General features: G+C 58.2%; 1 protein-coding gene across 4 annotated transcripts in view; it reads left to right on the forward strand.

Moving 5' to 3' along the window:
* NFIX (nuclear factor I X) overlaps positions 1–23,191 on the forward strand; it is an 82,796-nt gene that overhangs the window by 13,646 nt on the left and 45,959 nt on the right. For 3 of the 4 annotated variants that reach the window (XM_062178861.1, XM_062178862.1, XM_062178864.1), the window contains exon 2: positions 13,862–14,393. In XM_062178861.1, coding sequence (XP_062034845.1) covers positions 13,862–14,393 — 532 coding nt within the window. Of the gene's footprint in view, positions 1–11,803; positions 12,798–13,861; positions 14,394–23,191 lie in introns of those variants that run through there. The other variant, XM_062178863.1, reaches the window with a different exon arrangement.

Genomic DNA, 23,191 nt, shown 5'->3' on the forward strand with positions numbered 1-23,191 from the left:
CCCGGGTTGTACATTGCTACCGTCTCCCATAACCTGCCCAAGAGCACAACGCCGGGGGTGGGTGGGTGGGTGCTGGCGGGGAGCCGTTGCTTTTCGGTGTGTGGTGCCTGTGGCTGGGGTTGAGTGGCGGGCCTGCGATCCCCCCACCCTCCTAGGAAACCTCCACCTCCCCACTCCCACCCCCACCCCTCCCCCCCACCATGAGTCCAGCTCGGGCCGCTGAGGGCTGCGAGTTCCCGGCAGGTGCGCCCCGGTGGAGGCCGGTTCCCTGCGTGTCACAGACCTCAGGACCCCCAGGGACAGTGTGGTTTTGCACGGGTGGGGCAGGGGACTGGAGGCATGGGGGAGGGGGCGTCCCAGGGCTCCCGTCCCGAGTTCCACAACCCGGCTGAAAAAAGAGAACGCCCTCGGCGTCTCCTTCCCGGCTTCTGCGTCCCCTCCGGGTCCTCCGAGGGGACGGGCTGGGCTGCGCCCCCACCCTTATCCCAAGTGAACTTAAAACCCCTTCTCCCCCTCCACCCCGCAAGCCAGATGAATCGCCAAGTTGCCTGCCTGTGCGCTGCCTGCAGAGACCTGCAGCCCGGGACCTCGTGTGCTAACCTCTGCGTGCGCCCCTCGACAGGTGCCCGCCGCCCAAGGGTTTCCTCCAAGGTGGCGTCCGCTGCCCCCCACCCCCGTGCACCTGGCTCAAGAGCGGGAAGGGGGTGGTAGGGAGGCCGTCCCTGGGCCCAAACAGGAGGAGACCCAAGCGATTTCCACGCCGCGGGACGTGGGTGCCGATCGTGCCGCGCACCGCAGGAGGCCACGTGGAAATCCTGGGCCCCCGGCGCCCTGGGTGGGGGGCGGTGGTCTGGAGGGCCACGAGCGGGCCGTGCGCAAAGGCCGGCGTGCGCGTGCGCGGCGGCAAAAAGGCGGGAAGCACTGCGTCGAGGTTCCCGGATGTGGGGCGCACGCTGGGCCCTGCTGGTTGGCGGGGGGCACAGGGACGACACCAGGGCGTTGAGCTGAGGGTGTGGACCGCTCTCCACCCCAGCCCCGAGCCCCCCGGGCAGGTGAGGGCAACCTGGAGCCGGGTTTGAAAGGGGCGGCCGCGCTAGGCGAGGCCTTCGACGGTGTGCGCCAGCTACAGGCCGGCTGTGGGGGACGGGAGCCCATGGGAGCCCTCTCGGCCTCACCCCTCCCCGCGACCCCCGCCCCACCGCGAAGTGCCCCCCGCTCTCTGGCGTTGGGGCGCTCGCCATTGGGAGCCGTCCGTCCGCAGCCTGGGTGGGCGTCCCGGGGGCGGGCGCAGGCTCTGGGGGCTCGGGGCCGCCTTTGCTCCGCTGCCCTGGTCCCGAGCCCACCCTGACACCCGACCCAGGGCCGTGCGCGCTTAGGGCTTCGGCCAGGAAGGCGACGTCGGCGATTCCTGTTACTGTTTGGCTGCTCGGTGCTGGGGCGGGCGGAATTTGGGGAGGCAGCTGACCCGGGCTCCGGGGGCAGTTTTGGGGTTCCGGGGCGGGGTGGGGGCGTCCGTGCGGAGCCGGCTCCACTTCCACGTCGCGTGGTGGCCGCCCCCAGACCCCAGATCGCCCTCCCCAGCCCCAAAGCCGCCGACGCTTTCTTTTGGGAGATGGTGGGCGAGGCCATTTACGAGGGGGGAAATTTTGGCTTATTTTCACGGGGAGGCTGGGTTCTTGGGGAGTGGGGGCCTTTGGCCTCCAGCGAGCACGGGGATGGAATGAGACTAACATGGCAGAAAATGCGCATTTCCCCCCCTTTCCTTCTTTGCTGCCTGCGAGCCCCGCCGGGAGTGGGCTTTTTTACGATTTTATTTTATTTTTGGTGGAACATTTCTTCCCCTCCCTCCCCCCAGCCCCCAAGGGCCTTCCGACGATCCACACCCGCCTGCCCTTTGGGAATCTGACTTCTTGGAATTCGGGGCGCGATTCAACGGCTCCCCCCCACCCCACCCCTTGCTACCAGCCCGGTGGAAAAGCTGGAAAAATGGGAAAGAGAACGTGAGCGCCGAGCGGACCCGATCTGACTTGTTGGAGGAGGAAGCTGGTGTGGGGGTTGAGGTTTCCCGAGCCACCGCCCTCCCCCCATCCCACCCCAAAGCCTGCTCCAGCCCGCACCCCTGGCCCCAGGGCATTCTGAGAAAGCGCCCAGGGACCTGCCGGCACCTGGAATCCCGGCTTCCCAGCTCCCGAATTACTTAAATGCGCTTTCCTGGGGTTTGAGCGCTTCCCTTTTCTACTTTGCTGGGGACTTAGCCCGCCCTGGCTGCAGCTGGGGGAGGTGACCCCGGGCACCCCGACATCCCCACGGTGGCCCACCCCCGCCCCGCACCACTCCCCAGCTCCCGCGACCTCGCTTGGCTACTTTTATTCCTCTGCCCTGTTTATATTGTTCAGATCTATTCTTTCTTTAAAATCAAATCTTTTTTTATTTAAAGGAGTTTTATTACTTTTTTAAATTAAAAAAAAAATTGCATGGGAGACGGAGGCTGCAGGATAGCAACAGACTGTTAAAAAAACAAAGGGAAAAGTGCACCCCCTGTGACGTTCGGGGTGGCTGGCGAGCGGGCGCCACCAGCCCCGCGCCCCGAAGCTTGTGGCGTCCGATTGCCTGGCAGAAAAGTGGGCACGGGGCACCCCGGGCGTCTCCCGCCGCTGAAGAGGCGCTCTAGAAAGGCAAGGGGAGTGGTGATGATTTTTCATAAAATTCTGTCTCAGGGGCGCGCTTCTGCTGTCGCTGGGAGCCTGCGTTTGCTACGGCAAAGTCTGTAATCAGAGAAAAATACCAGCTTTGTTGAGGGTTAGAATATATCATTGGCTAATGTGTGTGGTTTTGTGTGTGTTTTTTTTAATAATGCTAAGCATTGGAATAATTAAAGAGTGAGAAAGAAGACCTCTCTCCTCGCTTCTCTCCGTTCGGCATTGTCTTATTTAAGGGCGGAAAGTGAGTTTTTTCGGTTAGTTTTAATGCGGGCTTTTTTTTTTTTTTTTTCCTCCTCCCTTTCCCTTCTTTTCCCCTCTCACCCGCCTCTCCTTCCGCTCCGGTCTGATTCGCAAATCCCCAAACTGGCACAAGCCAGGAAATTTGCAGCCGGCCTGGCCGTTCTCCACCCCCCTCACCCGTGGGCCCTGACCCGCTTGCCTGGTCTGCGCCGGAGCGACTCACAAAGAGCCAGGCTTCGGACCCCGATGCCAGCCCAGGGCGCGTTTCCCAGGCCAGGCTGGTGAGACCGTCAAACCGGGTTGAAGGGACGCAGCCCCACCGCCGACCCCACCCAAGAACCGGCCGAGCACTTTCAGACACGCTCCCTCCAAGGGCTCAGATCCCTTAGCATGTTTTAAATTAAGCTGGACAGTTCTTTCTTTCCAGCCCCCTCGCAATGCGGCCTTGGAGAGTCCGCCTGGGCAGCCCCGTGCCCTGGGTAGTGGAGAGAGCTGCCCGCCTGGGCTGGCCCTGGTCACTGCCCAAAGGGCCCAAGTTTGGGAGAGGAAGAGCAGGGTCCAGGGCCAGTGGCTGGGCCCAGCCTGGAGCGATGGGGTCATCTGGGAGGTTTTTTTTTTTTTTTTTTTTTTTTTTTTTGTAGGAGGCTTCGAAGGTTGGCCTTGGGTGGGTGGGTGGGTGGTAGGCGAGGTGGATGCTTGGGCCTTCCCTCCAGGTGTGAGATGGACTTTACAGAAAGCAAAGAGCTTGCCAGTGTGCTCTGGGGAAGGTACAGCTCTCTGTGAGAAAGGCAGGGGGAAAGTGGGCAAGAAATAGGGCACAGGGGTTTGTGCCCATAGGCGGCAGCGACCGTGCAGAGCTACGGGCTACAGGGTGGGGGGGTGGGTATTTATTTGCGTCAGGTGTTTTTAATTAAATGTTTCTCTCTCTCATTTTCCTTGTTATTCGGTGCTTAGATTTTTGTTTTCCCCAGCGATCCCTTGCATTTGTCTTTTTACATAAGCAGAAACCCTACCACCACCACCACCAGCACCAGCACCACCACCAGCAGGCACCTCCTCGGAGAGATATTGTGGGAGGTATATTTGCCTTCAGTGTTTTTCTCTTTCCTGCTTTTTTTAAAAATTTAATTTTAAAATGATAAAGTAAATTTAGTGCTAGTGAAAGTGAGGGTTGGGGATGGGGGGTGGGTGGGGAGGCAGGGAGCCAGCTGGGGCTGGAGCCAGGGACAGGGGAGGAGGGTGGTAGGCGGGCCTCAGGGTTCAGCCTTCTCTCCCTGCCGTGGGGCCCGAGCCCCAGGACCCCAGGCCTAGCCTGAGGCCGCCCACTCACTCCTGCTGCCACGGTCTTCTCCCCAGCTCCTTTGTGGGGGCTCTTGTGGATGGGACTGGGGGGCAGCTTGCCCTGATGGGTACTCATTCTCCCTTCCACGGTGCCTGGCCGGTTCCCTGCTGCCCCCCCCCCAATGGAGACCCCGCACAACCGCTGTGGGAAGAGTGAGAGGAGGGGCCCTGGCTCCCCTCAGGTCACTCGGGCTTTTCTGCCTGTCCCCAACCCATGCCTTGCTGGTCCACGAACCTGCCGCCTAGTTGATGGGCTCAGAGTTGGGCAGGCAGGGAGAGAAGACACACAGGACGCTCCTGCACGCGCGTGCGCACACAAGCACACACAGAAACCCCTCTGCACCCGGAGGACGAGGGGCTGTGGGCACACGAGTGGTGCCCTGTGCCCTGGGACCTGTGTGCATACATCGGGGCTCTGCGCTCGCTGCTCGCGCCCCGGTGTCACCGGTGTCACCAGAGACGCCCGGCGAAACCTCCAGGGCCTGTGCAGCAGCGAATCTGGGTGGAGTCCCCCGGGGTCTGTTCCCTCAGTGCCAGTGGATCCAGGAGATCCAGCGGCCTGCTCGCCACGCGTGCCAGTGGAAAAGCTGACTTTAAAGATACAGGGCGGCCTCAGCCTCAAAGCTGGAGGACAGGCCACGCGTCCCAAAATGAATTAAGAATAATAATAAATACTAATAATTGAAAGAGGAATCGCTTCCGCTCAACTTGTGCTCGCCCTCCCCCGCTAGGGGTGCTGGGAGAGCTTGTAAAAACTTAGGGCTTGATTTTTTTTTAAGGCCTGCATTCTATGAGGCTCTCTGCCCTGGATCAGCCTGCAGAGACTTAGGTGTAGACGAAAGGGTTTGCACGTCTCCGGACTAAAGGCGCGGGAGTGGCAGGGAGGCCCTTCCTTGCCAATTGCATTTTGCTGTCAACATCTGGAAAGCAACATTGCAGCTGTTTCTTCTGCCCCCCCCCCCGCCACCTCTCCTTTTTTTCTTTTTTCCCCTGCACACTTAAAAAAAAATTTTTTTTGTATGCTTGCCATCCCTCCAGTACTCTACCCTGTTAAAACCATTTTCGCGGCTCTGTTCAAATCGGGTTGTTGAGTTGGGGCCTTTTTTTTTTTTTTTTTTTTTTTAATTTTCTATCTCCTGATCTGACAGTGTAAATTTTTAGCAGTGATTTGTTTGAATGGGCCCTGAGAGCCATTGGGTAATGCCCTCCCCTCCCCTTCCCTTCCTACCCCCCCCCCCACAACCACCTCCGACATCCCCGAAGCAAGCGAGCGGCAGGGGCTGGCGGCTCCTCGGGCAGCCCTCGCCCGGCTCCCTCCTTGCTCCCCCGGGCAGGTACCGGCGGCTTCAGCCCTCCTCGGCCTCTTCTGCGGTGTTTTTGTTTTTGTTTTCTCTTCGTCCCCCAAAAATATTTGAACCAAAAAGCCTCTTTTTTTTTTTCCTCCACCCACAGCAAACTGAAAGGGCTAGTGAACCGTGATTCAACAGAGCCAGGGCTTCTCTTTTCTTCCGTAGCATTAATTAACTCAAGTTCGTTAGGACGTTGCGTCTGTCGCCCACAGTTTTCCCTTGTGTGTGCTGAATCGGGTCATAGAGGGAGATTTCCCGTGCAAACAGTTTGTGTTGGAGCCGGAGGACGCAGAAGGGGGAGAGAGAGGGTGAGAAAGAAAAGGGAGCCGTGGAGGGAACGGGGCTCGGGGCCGAGGGGTGGGCGGCCGCGCCAGCCTCCGCAGGGGCCGGGCACTGGAGAAACGAGGATTGAGGATTCTCGGGTTTCTTGGGTGGTGATCGTGATAATCCAGTAGCTGAGAGAGCAGTACATTTTGAGGGATTTGGAAAAAAAAAAAAAGATAAAAAGGAAAGAAAAATGCCCTTCCAGCTCCTAGAACTATTACGTTTTTGGGTGAAGTTGCTAGCCCGGACTGGGTCAGCCCAGCTTTCCCCCTGAACCCTTGAGCAGTTTTAAAGGAAAAATTAAAAAATAAAATAAAATAAAACCCCGGGCCCTGGGCACTGCCTGTTGCTTAGCAATTCCCAGAAAGAAGTTGCTGCCTCCAGGCTGCAGGAGGGCCCCCCCCCCAGGTGCAGGCCGGGCTGGGGTACCTGAGCCTTCCCCCTAAGAAAGCGACTGGCAAACCCAGGGGCTCTTGCAACCGATCCTCGATCCTCGTGGTGGGGGGGAGGCTCAGGCAGGAGGCTTGGAAGGGCGTCACCTATGGGGTGTTTTGGTCACTGTGTGATACCCCATTCCCAAAGCGGGGCATTTCACTTCCAGGGCCATTTTTCCTGCCTCCTCTCTCACCCTCAAGGTGTTTTTCCAGTGCACCGGCCTCTCCCCGATCTTGTCTTTTGTCCGTTTTTTTTCCCCCCCAGTTCTTTGAAGAAAGTTAGGAAGCTGACCTGTGGAATGACACTTTGCGACTGGGGCCTGTGTGCCCTGTGGTCCGTCCCGTGCCGGAGGAGGTGGAGAAGGGCCCCCCCCCCCCCCCGGACGGCTCCAGTCTTCCCTGCCCCAGCTCCCCCTCCTTGGTGACACGAGGAAGTTTCAAGATGAATAATGAATTAAAGACTCTTTTTTTTTTTTTTTTTTTTTTTTTTTTTTGGTTTCCCATTTCCCAGAGAGGATGAGCTGAAAAAGTAAACACTTTCCAGGCGCTCTAGGGAGAACTGAGCGCCTTCCCCAATACCCCTGTCCTTACCCTATTTTATTCTGTGCCAAGAGGGTGAGGGGAAGATACGCCTGGAGCAGGGGCGCTTTCGGAGCCAGAACAAGGCTGCCTGTTGGCCCGATCCCAGGCCACCGCTCCGGGTTTGTCGTCAGGAGGAGAAAAGGCAGAGAGAAGCGAGGCGGGGGTGGGGTGGGGGTGTGTTGGAGGGGTGGTTGCAGAAAAGTGTGTGTGTGTGTGTGTGCGCGCGCGCGCAAGGGGGTGGTTGCAGGAGAGAAGTGTGTGTGTGTGTGTATGTGTATGCACGCGCGCGAGCGTGCGCGGCCTGGTTCTGAGGCAGACCCCGTCCTGAACCCAATACAGCAGGGACAGGGCGAGGGGCAAGCCCGTGCAGCCGGTGTGAAGACGCTGGAGAGAGCCGTGCGTGTGCGGCCGTCTTTTCCCTGAGCGGGCGGAAGGAAACAGGCCCAAGGCAAGCCAAAAACCCGCTTTGTCCAAATTATCTGAGCCTCCTTGCGAAGTGCCTTTTCTGGTTTTCATTCCTGGCGTTTGCAGACTCTTGGATGCTTTTTATTTTTTATTTTTTGCTCTGGTTGCAAGAGTCCCTTGCTTGCCCCCATCCCCACCCCAAGAGAGAAGGGAGGCCCCACCCACCTTTAGGATAAACAGCCAAGGGTTGGGGTGGGGGGCGGCTCTTTGCTGCCCGCCCCCCCTCCTTGGTGGGACTGCTGCTGCGGCCTCTCTCTCCACTTCCCCTCCTGCCCGTGCCCATGCCAGTGTGGCCAGTGCCAGCGACCCATGGGATGAGATGGGGACTGTGATGTCGCCGCCGCCTTCTTTCCATTCAGACCAAGCCTGTGCCAGGAATGAAGTGGGGGAAACTAACCCCAGGGGCAGGGGGGGCTCTCTGTGACCAATTTTTTTTTTTTAATTTCTTGCACATTTCTTCTTGCTCCGTCTGTGGGATCCCCGGTCATTTGTGTGTCTGTTTTTGTCAGTAATCTGTTTCTGAATAAGTTCTCCAAACCCGGATGGGCCCACGTGTCTCTAGGGCCTGAGAAGTGTAAGCGGGAGGCCTTGAAGCCAGCCGCTGTGGACAAATAGTAGTGGGTTTTTTTGTTTGTTTGACGATAAAGACACCTTCCAACAGTGGTCCCCTATCCTGAAAGACACGGATTCGTCTCGATGTTTCACTGGTTGGCAGGTCTGGGGCCAGTTGTGAAACCTGTTTCAAGGCTGGGAGATTCATTTTGTTTCCTTGAGGAATTTCTAATGTTCTCTCTGTCAGGGAGGCACTGGTAGAAGATTTTTTTTTCTGTCTTTCTGTCTCTCAGTCCAGGACTCCACAGGGCTTCCGGTGGACAGGATCGGGTGTATGCGGAGTTTGGGGGGAGGTACCCACTGCATTTTCTCACTGTCTATTTAGTTAGCTTTTGTTGTTGCCATCATCATCCTCACTCCTGAGCCCCCTTTTTCCTGCTCCCAACTTTCTTTTCCTCCTCGGCTCGGCCCCCTCTTCCCCTCATCCCGCTGTGCAGTTTTGGGGCTCAATTTGATACCTTCCTCTGCGGGTTTGGCTCCCCTCTCCCCTTTCTCCGGCTCCTTCTGTTTCTCTTCCCTCTGTGGCCTGCTTGCTTTTTGGGGCAGCGAGGGGAGGTGGCAGGGCACACAGTTTCCTTCATGAAGCCTGAAGTCACCATGGGTATTTATTAATTTAGAAATGTTGCGGTGAAAACTTGTATGTGTACGTGTGCGTGTATTACCAAATTCTATATTCTGCACAATAAAAAGAAAGAGCCCTTTCTTTCACACAGAAAAAAATTCCTTCAAATCAGAAGCCCCTGTCAATGTTTTAGAAGTCTCATTTCTGGCCTCTCATGTATGGGGGAGAGAACACCTCCGCCCCCCCCCCAGCACACCCCAGTTTTCTCTGCCTTTCCTCCATTTCTCTCGCCTTGTATTCTTTCATTTTTCTGTTCTCACTCTCACCCTGCTCCCCCCAATCACTGGCTTCTTTTACCCCTAAGTTCTCCCTCTCATTCCCTCTCTCCCCTTCATCCCCCTTCCTTCTCCCCCTCCTCTTCTTCGGCCTCCTGCCTGTCCCCTCACTCCCTGCGCCACCTCCAATCCTTGCTCAAGCCCCTGCTCCTCTGAGGGTTTTTGGTCTTGGCTGTGGTCTCCCCCTGCCCCGTGGGGAGGAGAGAAGGCAGGGAGCCTGGGACAGGTAATCTTCTGAGGACTCTTCTTAACAAAAGGGGGACAGTCCCCTTTTGTCTGGGGCTCCTGAGGGGGCGTGTCTGGCCTGCTGGCTGCGACCAAAAAGCATTCAGGTTGAGGGGGCCAGGGGGCTGGCTGGCTGGGGGGGTGCTCCAAGGGTTTCCAGTAGAACCCGAGCGTTTCGACCTCTGTTCTGGCCAGTACCTGGGCTGTGCTTCCAGGGTAGCCTTCTGCTGGGCGCCAGGGTGAGGGGAGAGGCCCTCCTGAGGGCCTTGAGGGAAGCCCGGGGCTCTGTGTGGTCCCAGAAGGTTCCATGGACACCCCGTCTGTTCCTCCTCCAGCCACCTCTCCTCTCCGGCTGATCACCCAGCCACTCTGTGGACCTTTGACCCCTTACTGGCTGCAGGGGTGATTGGGGCATCCTATCCTAAGTCCCTAACTCCCCTAGGGAAGGGGACCCTCCCCCACATCTGCCTCACCCCCGCCCCTGCTCCCACCGGATCCCCGTGCACCCATGTCGGCGGCATTGCGGTTCATGAAGGGAACACACAGGGCAGGATTCTCCAGGAGGCCCCCGCTGGGGCGCTTTCCACTCGCTGTCTGGCCTCTAATGTAAATCAGAACCCCAGAGCAGCACCCGTGCCATGCTGAGTGCGAAGCCGCCTGCGGTTGGGACCGAAGCAAGGTTGTCAGGAGGGACCAGGAGCCACACTGACCGCCACCCTCGGCTGATGGCACCGAAGCTGGTTATGAACGCGCTGTGAATTATTGAACAGCACCCCAAGGGGCTGTCCCTGATGGCAGCGCCTCTGGCCGTGTCCCTCTCCCCCGCCTCCACCCCCCTCTCTCAGCAGCAGGGCGCTCCTAGTCCCTGAAGATGACCATTCAGGACACGGCGGCGGTGGGAGGGGGCGTCCCAAGTGCAGCAGCACCTCTGCCGTCGTGGTAGGCGTTGGTCCTGTGCAGCTGCCCACCGAGGGCCAGGGCTAAATGTTTTGTTTTCGCACACCCCAGGAACCTTCCACCCAACTGAAAGGGCACGGGCGGAGGGGCGGGGGAGGGAAGAAAGGGGGCGAGAGTGAGCAGTGACCTTTTTTCCTTTGCCAGCTGAGGGCCGAGCCTGGGAAGAGGGCGGCTGTAGAGGACGGGTTCCAAGCCCGATCAGATGCCCCCATCTCTCCCTCTGTGTTCCGGGTCCCTTCTCCGGGCAGCTTTTCCTCTGATTTCATCGCTGCCCCTTCCTGGGGCTCTCCCAAGGCCTCAGGCAGGCACGGCCCTTCCCGGAGAGACCCCCAAGGAGGTGGGGTGTTGCCCCCCGGGAGGGAGGCACTGTGGGATCTTGCTTGTGTGACTTGATTTCCCCTCGATGGCCTCCCTTCTCTCCCATCCCCCACCCCACCCCGCTGTTGCACTTTGAGCTCTGTGCTTTGGGCCCTGCAGTCTGACTTTTGACTCAGGGAGGTGGGGTGGGGGAGGTCAGCTAAGGAGACCCTAGTCGGCTGGAGCAGGCCAGACGAAGGTGGAGGAAGCCGGGAGTCCAGTGTCTGGCGGGTGGCAGTCGGTGACATTCGCGCCCCTGCTGGGAGGAGGGGTGGGGGTGGGGGTCCATCTCACTTTTTCCGACTTCTCCCCCCCCCCACCCTGCCGCCCCACCCCCAGAGCTGGCTGTTGTGTTTGTGGCTGGGTGTAGCGCTCGTCAGCAGAGCGCTGTGACAGGAGGCTATTTTAATAAACTGTTGCAGTTTCGCGAGCCGAGCCGAGCTGCGTCGCGCGCGCTGGCATCCCCCGTCACCGCTAATGGAGCGTGCGTGGCTGGGTGTGGGCCGAGGGAGGCGGCTGAGCTCGCTGGGGGGCTGGGGAGAGGCGGGTGACGGTGGGTGGGGGAAGCGGAGGGTGCTCCCCTTTCCCGGACTCTCTCTGCTGAGCCGCCGGCCAGACCCTGGGGGATGGAGCGGTGGCTGCACCCTGGGTGCCCCAGGGGCCGGGGGCCCTGCCCTGGAAGTCCTGCTGGCTGGGATAGGAGCTTGCTGCTTTTTTTCTGATTCTATTCATAGTCCCGCAGGCTCGTGTGTGTGTGGCCGAGGAGGAAAACTTCCACTCGCCGCTGTGTGCTCCATACAGAAAGCGAGAAAGAAAGAAATTGCAGAACAAGGGAGAGTGTGCAGGCTGGAGAGAAAACAGTGAACCAAACACAGGGAGAAAAGGCTAGCTGCCTTCCCCCAAGGCCTACTGGGGCTCCCGCCTGCCAGCCCGCCCGGAGTCAGGCCTGTATTGATTTATTTTTGCTGGCTTAAAAAAAAAAAAAAGTCCACGTCTTCCTCAATCCCCAGTCCCCCACCCCCCTCGCCACACATCCACCACCCAACCCCCCAGATTTGCTGGGTGGCTCCTGCCAAATGGACCCGAGTGGGAGCCTAGAATGAAAAATTCATAACTGCTGGACTTTGCTTGTTCATTAGTCGTGAACTTGTCGATTGGGCAAATTGTTTTTGGTCTCCAACTGCCGGGGGCTCTCCCAACCCTCCCAGCTCCCTCCGCCCCTCAGATGCGGCCATTGGCTGCTCGCGGACGTCTCTCTGCCAAATAGGTGGATCCTCTCCATGCTCCCTCTCTCTCTCTCTCTCTCTCCTCCTTCCTTCTCTCTCTCTCTCTCTCTCTCTCTCCCCCTCTCCCTACCTCCCTCCTTTCTCTCTCCCTCTTTTCCCCTCCTTTCTACTGATTTGGCACAAGCCAATGGATGGGGATTGAGCATGAAAGGAGAGAGGGGGAGAGAGAGAGAGAGAACGAGCAACAAAACCCCCAAACCCAGCCAGCGCGAGCGCACGCGCGTGCACACACACACACACACACCATCCCATCCACGTCCTCTCTGGATCTTGCCTCCCTCCCTCCTCCATTCTCCTCTCTCTCTCTCTCTCTCTCTCTCTCTCTTTCTCTCTCTCTCTCGCGTTTGCTCGCCTCTGCCAGCAACGGTCTACAGCCGGTCAGAACTCGCCCTCTTCCCCGGGAGCCCGCGAGCTCCCCCTCTCCCGGCGAAGTTTAACGTCCCTGTGCGGCTGCCAAAGCCAAAAGCCTTTCCCATTCAGCTGCCGCCTCTTCCCTCTGCGCTTTTGTTTTTGTTTTGCACTGGGGTGGGGTAGGGTGTTGTTGTTGTTGTTGTTGTTGTGTGTGTGTGTGTTGGGGGGGAGCTGTGCTGGCGGTGGGAGGTGGGTTGTGATTTTTAAATTTTTGCATTAAAAAAAAAACTGGAAAAAGCACGGGGGGGGTAGAAATTGAAAAAAAAATTTGTTGTTGTTGTTGTTGGCTTTTGTTTACCTGGTGTGAGCGTTGCCGCTCCCTTCTCTGCCGCGGTCCCTAACCTTTCTTTCTTTTTGCTTCTTTTCCAAAAAAATTATTAATTTCCCCCTTCTGTGCAATGGAGCATGGGTGGGGGGAGAAGGGGGAAGGGTTTGAGAATCCACCCAAGCCCGGCCCCTACTCCCTGGAACACCAATAATAACCCCCTTTAAAACATTTACCTTCCTCCCTGCTCCTCCTCCCCCCCTCCCCCACCCGCCCCCAACTCACAACTCTGTTGAGTCCAGAATCTCAGAATCGGGCGTTGGGGCCTTGCCGGGTGCTTCAGAACGATGGTAATTATCTAATTTTTTTTTCCAGTTTTCTTTTTGTAAACAGAGATCCATTATTATTTTAAACTTCAAACAAGCAAACAAGCCAAAAAAAAAAAAAAAGAAAAAAAAAAGAAAAAGAAAGAAAGAAAGAAAAATAAAAACAAGAGAGCCCAGCCCTCTGTCACCTGACTGAGTGGGAAAGAGGTTGAAGGAGGTCGTGGGGGGCTGGGGTGGGGGCCGCAAGCCGGCCCACGGAGCTGCTAACCCTGGTGGTGCGGAGACAGGCACCTTGCTTGTGCTATAACAAGAAGTGTTTGGTGCCATTATTACTTGATTAACATTCGTATTGGTGTGGCTAACAGAGCTGAAATCCCATATTTAGGATTTAAGGTCTGATTAAGAAATGCTGGGGTGGGTGTTCCAAGTGGCTCAGGAGGAGAGAGACTGCAAACAGCCTGGGGAGGGAGAAGGCAGACCCGTTTCTTCGCTCGCTCGCTTGCGGATGTCATTTTTCTGTCTTCTTGGGGGTGGCCCCCCCAAAAAATTGGCCAGTGTCGGGACTCCTCCAGGCTGGCCCCTTGCAGCAACACCCCCGGCGGCGTGCGTTCACCGGCAGGGCAGCGTCGGTGCGGCGGGACCCCCGCGCTGGAGCGAGCTGCGATGGGGACATGGAGATGTCACGGGCGAGACGGAGCCTGGCGCGGAGACCAGCAGTGTGTGTGTGTGTGTGTGGACGGCAACGTTGTCTGTGTGTGTGCGCGCGTGTGTGTATGTGTGTGTGCGTGAGAGAGAGGGAGAGGGAGCGAGAGAGAGAGAGAGAGAGAGAGAGAATAGGTGTATGGACAGGCACCCCGTGCCTCCGTGTGCTTGCTGCAGCTGAGATGGGTGCAAGCGGCTGGCCAAGCTGGCGGCGGCTTCAGACCACACTTTTCTAAAACAATCGAGAGAGAAAATTGTTGCGGGGGGTGGGGAGGGAGGAGGAGGAGGAGGAGAAGGCGTTTTTCCGCGTGCCCCCCTCTAACGCGGCTTCTCTCCTCTGTCTCCCTCCTCCCGCGCCCCGCATGCTCCCGGCTTGTCGCCTGCAGGATGAGTTCCACCCATTCATCGAGGCGCTGCTGCCTCACGTCCGAGCCTTCTCCTACACCTGGTTCAACCTGCAGGCGCGGAAGCGCAAGTACTTCAAGAAGCACGAGAAGCGGATGTCGAAGGACGAGGAGAGGGCCGTGAAAGACGAGCTGCTGGGCGAGAAGCCCGAGATCAAGCAGAAGTGGGCATCCCGGCTGCTGGCCAAGCTGCGCAAGGACATCCGGCCCGAGTTCCGCGAGGACTTCGTGCTCACCATCACGGGCAAGAAGCCCCCCTGCTGCGTGCTGTCCAACCCCGACCAGAAGGGCAAGATCCGGCGGATTGACTGCCTGCGCCAAGCAGACAAGGTGTGGCGGCTGGACCTGGTCATGGTGATTTTGTTTAAGGGGATCCCCCTGGAAAGTACTGACGGGGAGCGACTCTACAAGTCGCCCCAGTGCTCGAACCCCGGCCTGTGCGTGCAACCACATCACATTGGAGTCACAATCAAAGAACTGGATCTCTATCTGGCTTACTTTGTCCACACTCCGGGTAGGTCCTCACGCTCTTTACCTTGTCCCCACTCCCCACTCCCACCCCAACCCCCTTCCCCCCATTTATTTTACTTGTTCTGATTGATTTACAAATGACAACACAGTTCCGGGTGGGTGGGAGGGAGAGGGCACCTGCGGGGGGGGGGGGGGGGGCCTCGCCCAGCCGTTGGCCGGCCAGGGCTTGTTGTCTGTCCCCTGCCCTCCCCGCTCCCTCCCTAGCCATATTGCCTTCTTACTGCTAGTGGAGAGACACTGCTGCAGGGTGGGGGTGGAGGTGTCCTAGGACAGGCCGGGATGTCCCCAGAATGCTGGTGAGAGTTTGACAGACAGCCAACAGTGACATGGGGCGGGCTGTCCTTTGGCTTCACCTCCAACCCCAGGGAAAAAGGTGGCTTGGGCACAAGCCCGGTGGGTGGCGGTTTTTCAGTGGACACAGGGGCGGGTGTGAACCCCTCCCAGATATGAGACCAAATGATCAGAGAAGCAGGTGAGGAGGCAGTGGTTGTAGGAGAAGATTTGGGGGGGGGGTGCCCAGAGGCCCTGGTGGGCAGGGGGTACAGTTACGGGTTTCAGGGTTTTTGGCTGTGGGTGAATACGCAAGCAAATTTGATTTCATAGAGGGAGTAGAAGCAAGCACAAGATTTCTTTAAGCTCTGGTTGGCACCTCGTCCACTACCCCCACCCTGAAGTGGAAGTGTGGAGGCTCCAGTCTCTGCTGGGGCAGGGGCAGGGGCGGGGGTGGGGGGTGGCAGGAGGTTTGTCCTGGCCTGGGCATGGCAGGGAGCTGTGTTGCTGTGGAAGAGGGCTTAAACAAACAGACCCACAACAAACCAACTCTGCGATCGCCTTGGCCTTTTGTGGGACCAAGTCCTTGCCTTTCCCAGCTGCACCCTGCATTTTGGGGGTGAGGTGGTTTTTACTTCTCCTCCTCTGGGCCTTTTTTTTTTTTTTTTTCAATCTTCTTCCCTCCCCTTACCCTTTCCCTTTTTTTTTTTTTTAATATAATTTCTTTTCCGCTTTTGTTTTCTTACAAATTGAAACAGAGATGGCTGGTTAATTTTTAGCTCCCACTCAGCTACGCCCAATTTACTGCCGCCTTTGAAACCTAAACGGCACACTCTGTGATTAAGCGAAGGCAGAAGTGTGTTTACATTGTGCCTAACCAGCTCGTAATGACAGGGCTACCAAACGTTCCCTCTCTCTCTCTCTCTCTCCCTCCCTCTGTCCCTCTCTCCTTCTTTCTCTCTCTCTCTCTCTGTGTGTATGATTTTTTTTCCTTCCCTTTCCAGTACTTTCTCCCCCTCATTGCCCTTCTTCCTCTCTTTATGCGAATGTGAGCGAATGTGGCTGAAGTTCAACTCAGGAGGACTTTTCTCTCTGTACGTCTGTGTGTGTCGTCTTTCCTGCTCACTTGCTCGCTCGCTCTCTCTTTCACACACACACACACACACACCTCTCAATCTCTGTCTTTCTAGCAATGCGGACTGGGGAGGGTACGTGCCTGGTTGAGTTGGAGGAGGTCGATGACTTGGGAGTGGCGGGGAAGGGGCTCAGACACTCAGGCCACTGTGTCCATCCGATAGATCCCTGGGGCTGGGCACGGAGGGCTGCACCTGTCTGTTTTAGAGCTTGCAACCCAAGAGCACCTAAGGCGAAAACCAACACTCCTCTTCCTCCTGCCTTGCTCACTCTGTGTCTCAGTCTATTATAGCCGAGCTGTTTCTCTGGCCTCTTTTATTTGAGGTCAAATTCTTGACCACTGCCAGCGTGGGGCTAAGGTTAGGATAAGGTGTGGCCATGGAAGAGACTGGTTCCTGGCCAGCCTCCTGGCCAGCCGGACTGAGTGGGCAGGTGTCAGGGGAAGCAGAAGCAGCCCCTTCCCCTCCCCACCCCCACCCCGCCGCCAGCTGATGAGGTCATTCAGCCAGGAATATAAGTGAATTCAAGCCCATCCCATGGAGCTGAGGCCGAAGTGTCTGCGCCCAAAGCCCAGTAGAGAACCGAGGATGGTTCTCCTCCAGATGAGGCCGCGGGCTCCAGGGAGCTTCGGGAAGGCACGACTTCCCTGGTGGGCATTGCTTTAATTTGAGCGACACCTTCCTGGACAGAGGTGGGGGCGAGTTGGTGCAGCCTGGGCCTCCTTGGAGTTGCTTCTTCCTCCTCAGAGTTGGGCCAGGGGATTGGAGACAAGCAGAGCAGGTGGGGCAGGTGGGGCATCTTCCCCTGTGTACCAGGCAGGGAAAGTCTGCTGCAGCCCAGCCCCCCACCAGAGCATAGATCTGACACCGCCTCCCCCAGTTCCTTGTATGCCCAATTTGATGACAGTGAACTTGGCCTGGTGGTTAGCACTTGGGGGCTCTCTGCTCCCAGGAGCCCTCACCACCCGTGGACCCTTGTAGGCCCCTGTTACGCCCCCAGACGACACACACGGTTGAGAAGGATTCAAGGGATTGTGCCGCACATAGAGTCGTGAGAATATGGGGTCCCAATGTCGCCAGGGGGCCCAGGCCGTCCTGCTGGGAAGAAGTCTGTGTGGACTCAGGAGAGGGAGGTGGAGACAGGGCAGGGCAGGGTCCTGAGTGGGGAGGAGGATTCTGTTTCCTGACTGTGTCCCCAGAGCAGGTGGCCTCCGTTTGTGTGAGAGAGGGAGGCCCAGCTGCCCACCCGTGCTGTTGCGCCATCTCCATGACTTCCGCAACTCCCCAGAAGTGGACTGGGGCTCTGCCTGCCATTGGCCTTGGAAATACTAACAGTAGCTGTCAGCTTCTCCCATCGGGTCCCTCCAGGGACCTGCGCTTGGCAGTGGCAGGTGTGTGTGGGGGGTGGTGTTGGGTGGAAGTCACCAACTCAGGGACCACCCCCCCACAGAATTTCTACTCCCACTCTGCACTGCCCCACCCATGCCGGGCTGTTGAAGATCTAGGCCTCACAGTTCCTCCCCCCACAAACATTTCTGGAGGTACGGACTGTTGAAAAACTGACCCCAACACAGTGATCCCACTGCCAGAACAGTAGCGGCTTTGCGAGTGTTCTCAGGTACCCGGTAGACGCAGGCTGTGCCGCCGCGGGCGGTTCAGGTCGGGGGCTAGCACCTGTGGAGCTTGTCTGTGGGACTTTGCTAAGCTGGGGGCATGAGCGTGCACCGAGTTTAGTTCTCTGTTTCAGGGACTGGGGCTTTCGGGTTCCAGGGAAGACTCCTTACCCCCCTGCTTCCAAGACAGGGCCAGCGCAGCTGTGCCACTCTGGCCTCTGCCGGATTCCCGGCCCCATCTGGTGGCTCTGCTGTGAGTTGGGGAGAGACCTCAGGGCTCACCCTACGCTGCACCCTGTGCCTCCTCACCTGACACCTCTTTTCCAAAAAAGAAAAAAAAAGGCGCTGAAATGCCACTGGTCTGTGTCTCTTTGGGGCAGCGCCCTCTGGTGCCAGGGCTGGCAAACACCCATGGGGCCCCAGAGACTGGATTCGTAGAATTAGCAAAATCCATGGATTATCCCGTCACCTAGTGTAAGGTTCCTTCAGAACACCCTGGAAGTGATGTCATTGTGTTCAAAGGTCACCACGTACTTGTAAAATTCTCCCATTCACGGAGCTCAGGGTGGCTCGGGACCTGAACCGGCGCCCCTGTGAAGACGCTGGCACATTGTAGGCCAATGGCAGAGGCGGCTGCTCTGACCACAGTCAGTACCTCTCTAGCACCTGTACCTGTTGGTCTTGTTACTATCTTTTTTTTTTTTTTTAAGATTTTATTTATTGGAGAGGTAAAGTTAAAGACAGTGAGAGGGAGAGACAGAGAGAAAGGTCTTCCTTCCCGTTGGTTCACTTCCCAGATGGCCGCAATGGCTGGAGCTGCACCGATCCGAAGCCAGGAGCTTCCTCCTGGTCTCCCACATGGGTACGCGGGCCCAAGGACTTGGGCCATCCTCCACTGCCCTCCCAGGCCGTAGCAGAGAGCTGGATTGGAAGAGGAGCAGCCGGGACTAGGACCAGTGCCCATATGGGATGCTGGCGCCACAGGAGGAGGATTAACCTACTGCACCACAGTGCTGGCCCCTTGTTACCATCTTAAGGGACAATCCAGATGACAGTGGATGTTTCTGGAACTTGGTAGCCAAGAAAGGTGCCTTCCCCACCCCCTCTCCCTCGCCCAATCCCCGCCAGGTGCCGTCGCCAGGCCCTCAGTCTCTCCCACCTCTTACATTTGACATAGCTCCTGGTGCCCCTGCCACTTGGGTCAGCACTCCCCAGAGTCCCTTTGGTCTTAAACCGGGGTGCTCAGAATCGAACAGAGAAACCCCAAGCGGGACAGAACCCCCCAGCAAGGTGGTGGGGAGTACAGCCATGTACAAGGCTCAGTAGAAAACCAACGGTGCTGGGTTTGTTGTTCGGAATCGCTAGGAAAATCATGGCACAGCGGGTAACTAAGTGTGGGCCGTGCAGCCCCCGCAGGTGCACGGTAGCTGAGCCAGCGCAGGCCGCCTTTGCCCCACACGGCCATCTCTTAATGAGACAGAGGGCATCTGGCTCTGGAACCCAACCCCTTTGTTCCTGGTGCTGTCCGCCGTCCCCTTGTCCCTGCGGCCTGTAGTATGCAGGGGTCTTGCTGTGCGGCTGAGCTGGCGACAGTAGCGCACGCACGGCAGAAAAGAATCGCCCTTGTCTAAGCTCGAGTGGGCAGGGCACAATCTGGGCACCGGCCCATAACGACAGGCATGGTGACCAGCTGTACTGCGACCTGGGGGGCGGGGGTCCAGCCGTGCAGGGGGCGTTCCGAGGACTTGATTTACCTTTTGGCATGCCAGAGGCCGGTAGAATTCCCTTTATCCCTGAAATGCACCCTTTGGTACATCTGGCATGAGCAAGACTCTGCCTGCCAGGGGAACCTCTTAGAACCCCACGTGTGTGCCCGGCAGGCTTTGGGCGAGGGCCTTGGGACAACGAGCAGTGGTCCACACTGGACCCCCGACAGGAGGGAGGGCCCCTGCAGGCCTTTCCCCTCGGGGGTAACCACACCTGGTTATGGCTGGGGAGGGGGTGGGTCAGGAGGGGCCTCGGGCCAGTGCCACGCCACCGCCACCATGTTCTCCCCGGTGTTCTGGTGTCCTGAGGGCACCCTGGAGTGTCCCCCCCTTGACTGCCTAGGGGAAGAAGGTGGCTGCTCCCCCACCCCTTCTCTGTGCCCCGGGCCGTCCCTAGGAGCTGCCACGCTTCAGTAATTTTATCATTCAGTGTCGGATTCAGAAGTCTTTTCAAAGGCCCCAGCCGTGTCAGCGCAGGGCTCACACAAAAGGCCTCTTTGATTTCTTGTTTGTTTTCATTTGCCAGTGGAGGGGGGGGTGGGGGCAGGGGCAGGGGCAGGAGAGAAAAAAGCTTCTTCGAGGTTCTGAAAATTTGTATTTGGGTTGCTTCAACCTCAGAGGGGTTGCTACCCCCCCAACTCCTTTCTGCCTTGGGGGGGTGCTCAGAGGTGGCGGCGGCTGCAGCAGGGGCGACAGTGTCTTTGGAGGGAGCGCCGGAGAGGAAGTGCCCCCCGAAGTGATGGGGCTTCGGGTGAGGGGTGGGGTATGGGTGTAGGGTTCAGGATACAGTCGTCCAGGCTCCCTGCTGGGCCTCAGGGTGGGGAGGGGGAGGTTGGTGCTCGCTGGCTGCAGGGGTAGAAGTGCCGGGTGACATCACCCTGTTGGTCACAGTCGCGGGTGTGAGTGGTGAGGAGCACAGTGCCACGTGGCCCCTTTTCTGTCCCAGTGTGTCTGTGGGGGTCCTCCCAGCCTTTACACACTGCTTCTCTCGGAGCCTCAGGATGCAGGCTGGGGCTTCCCGCTCACGTGGGGAATGCAGGAGAGGGCCCGGGTATCTCTGGGGAGTCGGTGTCCAGAGGTTCCCCGGGTGCCTGTTTGTGTAGGACCTGAAGGGCCTACTGCCAGGGCCCCGGAGAGTAGGGAGTTTGGGCCCGAAGCAACCAGGGAGGGGAGGGCCACCCTCAGTGGCACTTTGGGACAAGAGGTATCCAAAGCAGCCCCTGGGATGTACCCCCCAAAGCACACGTGGTGTCTCTGATCTTCCAGTGAGAAGAGAAGCTGACTGCTGGCTTAGTGCCCCTGTGGCAGCCCGGCCCTGAAGCACTGGGGACCCAGGCTCGGGCAGGTGGTCATGGGCCCCAGCTACAGGGAAGGGTGCCCACTGGGTGACGAGGGGGATGGGGGCTCCCAGGGCCTGCTTGGCAGATGAGAGGAGGAGGCTGGGGGGCTGAGAGATAGATAAATATAGCTGATGGCATTTCTGATGGTAGGTTTTTCTTGGCACAGAGGGCACCCTGGAACACAGCACGCCCGGCCCTGCAGGCCGCCACCGCTGCCGCCGCCGCCATTTTAAGCGTGTTTGAGCTGAAGGGCTTTGGCGTCAGAACAGGGTCCCAGGAGGCACGCCGGCTGCGGTGTGGCGATCTGGCCAGACTGGCCTTACGCCCCTGGGTGCCCAGCTTCCTTACTTTGTCTGCGTGGATGTCTAACATCGGATTTTTCTGGCTCTCTGGGGGACTTTAAAAAAAATTTTTTTTTTTTTTAATGCACCGGGGCTACCCTTTGTGTGTCTGTGTCCCCGGTAACTTGTTCTCTGCTGGCTACCCTGGCCCGTGGGTGGAGGCCGCTTGGCTCTTTTCCACTCATGATGTCTTGGCGGGGGAGGGGGAGGGGGTGTTCTTGCTGTGTGAGTGATGATGAGGAATTGGAAAAACCAGACTTGCATCGAGATGGGGTAGGGGGCTTTCCCTGGGACACAACCTGCTGGATCCCCACCTTGAAAGATGTGAGGATTTAGCTGTTTTTTTGTCACATGGCTGAGCCTTTCCAGCCCAAGGGAGCCAGTTTCAACTTCCCAGTGGCCAAGCGGTAGGACAGGGCCAGTCTTAGAGCCGCCGCAAAGAGGCAAAGCAAGGAGGCTTAAGGGCGGGGGGAGGGGGGGTGCAGGCTTGGCTTGCACTGGGAGCTTCCAGCAGAAGGGGCCAGGACCCCAGGTTCCAGGTCACTGACCACCTCATCCTCTCTCTGGGGACTTCATGGGGATTTCTGGTCTCGGAGGAATCTCCGTGGCAAAGCCTTGTGGATCCCCGCTGGAGCCTGTTCCAACTCTGTGGTCCCTTGTCACTCTCTAGGTGGGGCTGGAGCCCAGTCTGTGGCTCAGCTCAAGGGCTCCCCCAGCCGCTTAGCCTGTGGGGCAGAAACAGAGTGGGAACCTGGCTGCAGCCCTCACACTGGCCAGCCTGCCTGCCTGCCTCCCTCCCAGCCAATGCGGGCCAGCTCCCCACGTCCTAGCATAGATGGGCCAGGGCCAAGGCCAGGGGCTGGGTCAGCTGGATGCCCCCTGCTGTGTTGTCTCTGGCCTACTCAGCTGGTTGCCACACCTCCCCCAGGGTGAGAGGCAGGGGCAGGGTCTCCTTCCACCTGTGCTCGATCCTCCGTCACGCCTTTTTTCCTGGGAGTCTGCTTGGGATCGCAATTTGAAATAAAAATGAATGTAATTACTCTAATTAACCAGATGATTGCTGGTGGTTTTGCAATGATCTCTGTGTCACACAGACTCTCACCCTCAGCCCTTTCTTAAACGTTTGACAACTCCGCGGCTGTGTGTATAAAAAAAATGTTCCTCTCATACCACCGCCGCCGCCGCCAAGACTGGCTCATAGCTGGAGATCAATCTTGCTTCCAGGGCTGAGAACGCACCCGCTGTGCTTGGGCAGGGTCGTGTGTGGTGGGGACGGTCGGTCACGGGCACCGTAGGGCGTTCAGCAGCGTCCCTGGCCTCCACCCACTGGTGGGGTTGTCACAGTTGCACCTCATGCCCCCAAGGTGAGCCCACCCAACACAGGCTTCCAGACATTTGCAAGTGTGCCCCGGGGGGACAGACTTGCCCTCAGCTCAGAACCAGCAGTTTGGAAGTAAACCGGCTTCAGACAGAATGCCGCCTGTTCTCAGCCCTCGTCCCTCCCCTCCAGCGCGGGGCCTCACCTGCCTCCCCGCGCCCTAGCTGTCTCCGCTGCGTGTCCCGGGTCCTTACTGGGGCACTCTATGGTGGTTGGTCTTTCTGCGTGCAGAGACCCAGGCAGGCCTGTCCCATCCCCCAGGGAACAGCCAGATGTGTGTAGGGTGCAGAGATCAGACCTGTTTTCTGGGTGTTAGCGTGACTCTTTTCAAACTATGCATTTGCTTTTTTTAAAAAAAAAATTATTGTAGTAAAACATGCTCTTTGTAAAAATTCAAACAATGGAGAGTGTAAGAGCTAGGCAGGCAGGGAGATGACTGACCCCCACCCACCCCACAGGCCCCCTGCTGTGCTGGAGGCAGTGTCACCTCACAGGTGCACGTCAGTCCCTCTCCTTGCGTTCACCTCTCAGATGACTTTTGCAATAAAGAGCAGACCATAATGTTGGGGCTCAGCAGGTCAGCTGTGTCCCGGGAGCGAGAGCGCATGCGCAGTGGCGACCTCCGCTTTCCCAACCGCTCGCCCTTTGTCCCAGCAGCCGGCCACCCCAGGTGTAGAAACCCTGTCCCCTGGCCTCTTTCCCCCTCAGGGGACAGTTTCAGCTTGTCCCTCCTGGAGGGTGCTGGAGTGTCTTAAACGGCCCTAGGCGTTCCTGCCGGTGGAACCCAACCACAGGAGCCGTGGCTCGGGTCTACCCAGAGACCCCAGCGCCACAGGGCAGAGGCGAGGGGGCCCGCTCCGAAGTCCCTACTTGGCTGCGCTGGCCTTGACTCAGGCACTGGCCTCTGCCCCTCCGGGCAGCCCTCTTGTACTGACCCCAC

Source organism: Lepus europaeus, chromosome 20 (genome assembly GCF_033115175.1).
Source record: "Lepus europaeus isolate LE1 chromosome 20, mLepTim1.pri, whole genome shotgun sequence".
Lineage (NCBI taxonomy): Eukaryota > Metazoa > Chordata > Mammalia > Lagomorpha > Leporidae > Lepus > Lepus europaeus.